The following is a 1,896-nucleotide window of genomic DNA, read 5'->3' as shown; positions in this document are numbered from 1 at the left end:
AAAGGTACAAAAGCCTTTCAAATTAAACTTAAATATAATAAAATAATTTAAAACTAAAACAAATAGAAAAGAACAAAATGTGTAAACAGTAAATTAAACATTTTCTTTAGTGCAACTTCCAAATTATGCCCGGGACATAGATGTAGATGGCAATGTAGACTGGGTTGAAAGGTTTTTGGTCTTTAAAACATCAACTTCAGTGGGAACAGTGTTGTTGGTCTCCTTTTTTAGCTAATGCATCAAAGCCTGGAGTTAGTTTTGTTGTGGCTATTCTCAGGATAGATCTGAGGTGTTCGTCAGTTAAGGGGCTTTGTTGATGTTCATGACGCTAAATGTCTGCTCACAAACATAGGTTGACCCAAACAGCACCAGTATCTTCTGTGCCATCCTCCGGATGTTTGGAAAAGTGGCTTCATTACGTGAAGCATAAAAGTCTCTTAGTTCAAGAGAGCTGAATTTCTCCTTTAGGACAGAGTCAGACTGAAGATCGATGAGTTCCAGTTGCACCTCTTCTGGTGCTGTTTCAGGGTTTTGTGACAAAGGACAGGCCACCAGTTGAGGTGACTGGTCAATTTTTTCAACATCAGAAAACCGACGACAGAATTCTGCATGCAGGTCATCCAGTGATTTGCTGTATTTCTTCACGTTTTGGATGGTCTCCTTCTGTGTGGCTAGTGTGGCAAAATGAGTGAAGACTTTGTCTGAAATTTGTCCGGAAAAGAAAATCAGCTTCGATTTAAAGGCTTTCACATTAGTGTATATGTCATGTACATACTGATCTTTTCCCTGTAGCTTCACATTTAGCTCATTAAAATGTGAAAATATATCTACAGCAAATGCAAAGTCACACAGCCAATTCTTGTCACTCACCTCAGTAAATTCGTCAGACTTCCCCTTTAAGTTAAAAAATGCACCAATCTCTTCTTTGAGCTCCCACACTCGTTGGAAAACTTTGCCCAAACTCAACCAGCGGACACGAGAGTGGTAAAGTAAGTCGTGGTGATCCGCATCAGTTTCCTCCAGAAACTTAATAAACTGACGGTGCTGAAGTCCCTTTGCTCAAATGAAATTAACAAGCTTTACGACTGGATTAACAACATGATTAAGTTGTAATATAGACTTGCACAATGATTCCTGGTGAATAATACAGTGAAGAAAAATAACATCTTGGTTAGGGTTCTCCTCTTTCACTTTATCCTGAATTCTTTTTAGCAGTCCAACATTTTTTCCAGTTAAATTTGGAGATCCATCTGTCGTGACATTAGCAAGTTTACTCCACGGTAGCTTCATTTTCTCCATGACAGTAGACACCCGGTCATACAAGTCCTCTCCCCGTGTTTTTCCTTTCAGTGGCTCCATGGCTAAAAACTCCTCCGTAACTTCAAAATTGTCACTAATCCCTAGGATAAAAATTAAGAGCTGAGCAGTGTCCTTTATGTCATTACTTTCATCCAATGCTAGTGAATAAAACTTAAAGAACTCTGCCTTACTATTTAACTTGCTGGCCAAGTCTTCATCAATCAGTTCCACTCGACGAGTCACTGTCCTGCGCGATAAGCTGAGTTTTTCAAACTTGCCTTTGCTCTCTGGACACAAGAGACCTGCTGTCTCTGTCATACATTCTTTCAAAAACTCGCCTTCAGAGAGAGGTTTGCTAGCTTTTGCTAATTTGAATGATAGCATAAAACTTGCTTTGGTAGTTGTCTCTTGAATTGCAATTTGTCTGTGAAAGACATTTTGCTGAGCCTATAATTTAGCCATCAACCTCTGTGCAGTAGCCTCCCGTTCTTGAGGTGACTGTTTGCTAGCATAGTTGCCATGCTTTGTGGCAAAGTGATGGCTGAGATTGTACTCTTTGAAGACTGCAAGTGTTTCCTGGCATATCAGACATACTGG

General features: G+C 39.8%; 1 protein-coding gene across 1 annotated transcript; it reads right to left on the bottom strand.

The window, feature by feature from the left end:
• Positions 1-300: 300 nt before the first annotated feature.
• LOC139006232 (general transcription factor II-I repeat domain-containing protein 2-like) lies at positions 301-1,617 on the bottom strand. Its single transcript, XM_070408728.1, has 2 exons — positions 1,149-1,617; positions 301-1,058 (listed from the first exon to the last, which is right to left on the bottom strand). Exons 1-2 carry the CDS (start codon positions 1,615-1,617, stop codon positions 301-303), a joined length of 1,227 nt encoding a protein of 408 aa, XP_070264829.1.
• Between the last annotated feature and the right edge of the window lie 279 nt (positions 1,618-1,896).

The sequence above is a fragment of the Myotis yumanensis genome, unplaced genomic scaffold, assembly GCF_028538775.1.
Source record: "Myotis yumanensis isolate MYYU_CA2020_CCGP unplaced genomic scaffold, mMyoYum1.0.hap1 SCAF_3, whole genome shotgun sequence".
Classification (NCBI taxonomy): Eukaryota; Metazoa; Chordata; class Mammalia; order Chiroptera; family Vespertilionidae; genus Myotis; species Myotis yumanensis.
This window is presented reverse-complemented; position numbering and strand designations above follow the sequence as displayed.

Bases quoted from the DNA above. Each gene is read 5' to 3' on its own strand.
- LOC139006232 (XM_070408728.1), bottom strand. From the start codon at position 1,617: ATGACAGAGACAGCAGGTCTCTTGTGTCCAGAGAGCAAAGGCAAGTTT. The intron at 1,059-1,148 runs GTATTATTCACC...ATTTCATTTGAG, and splicing joins AGATGTTATTTTTCTTCACT to CAAAGGGACTTCAGCACCGT.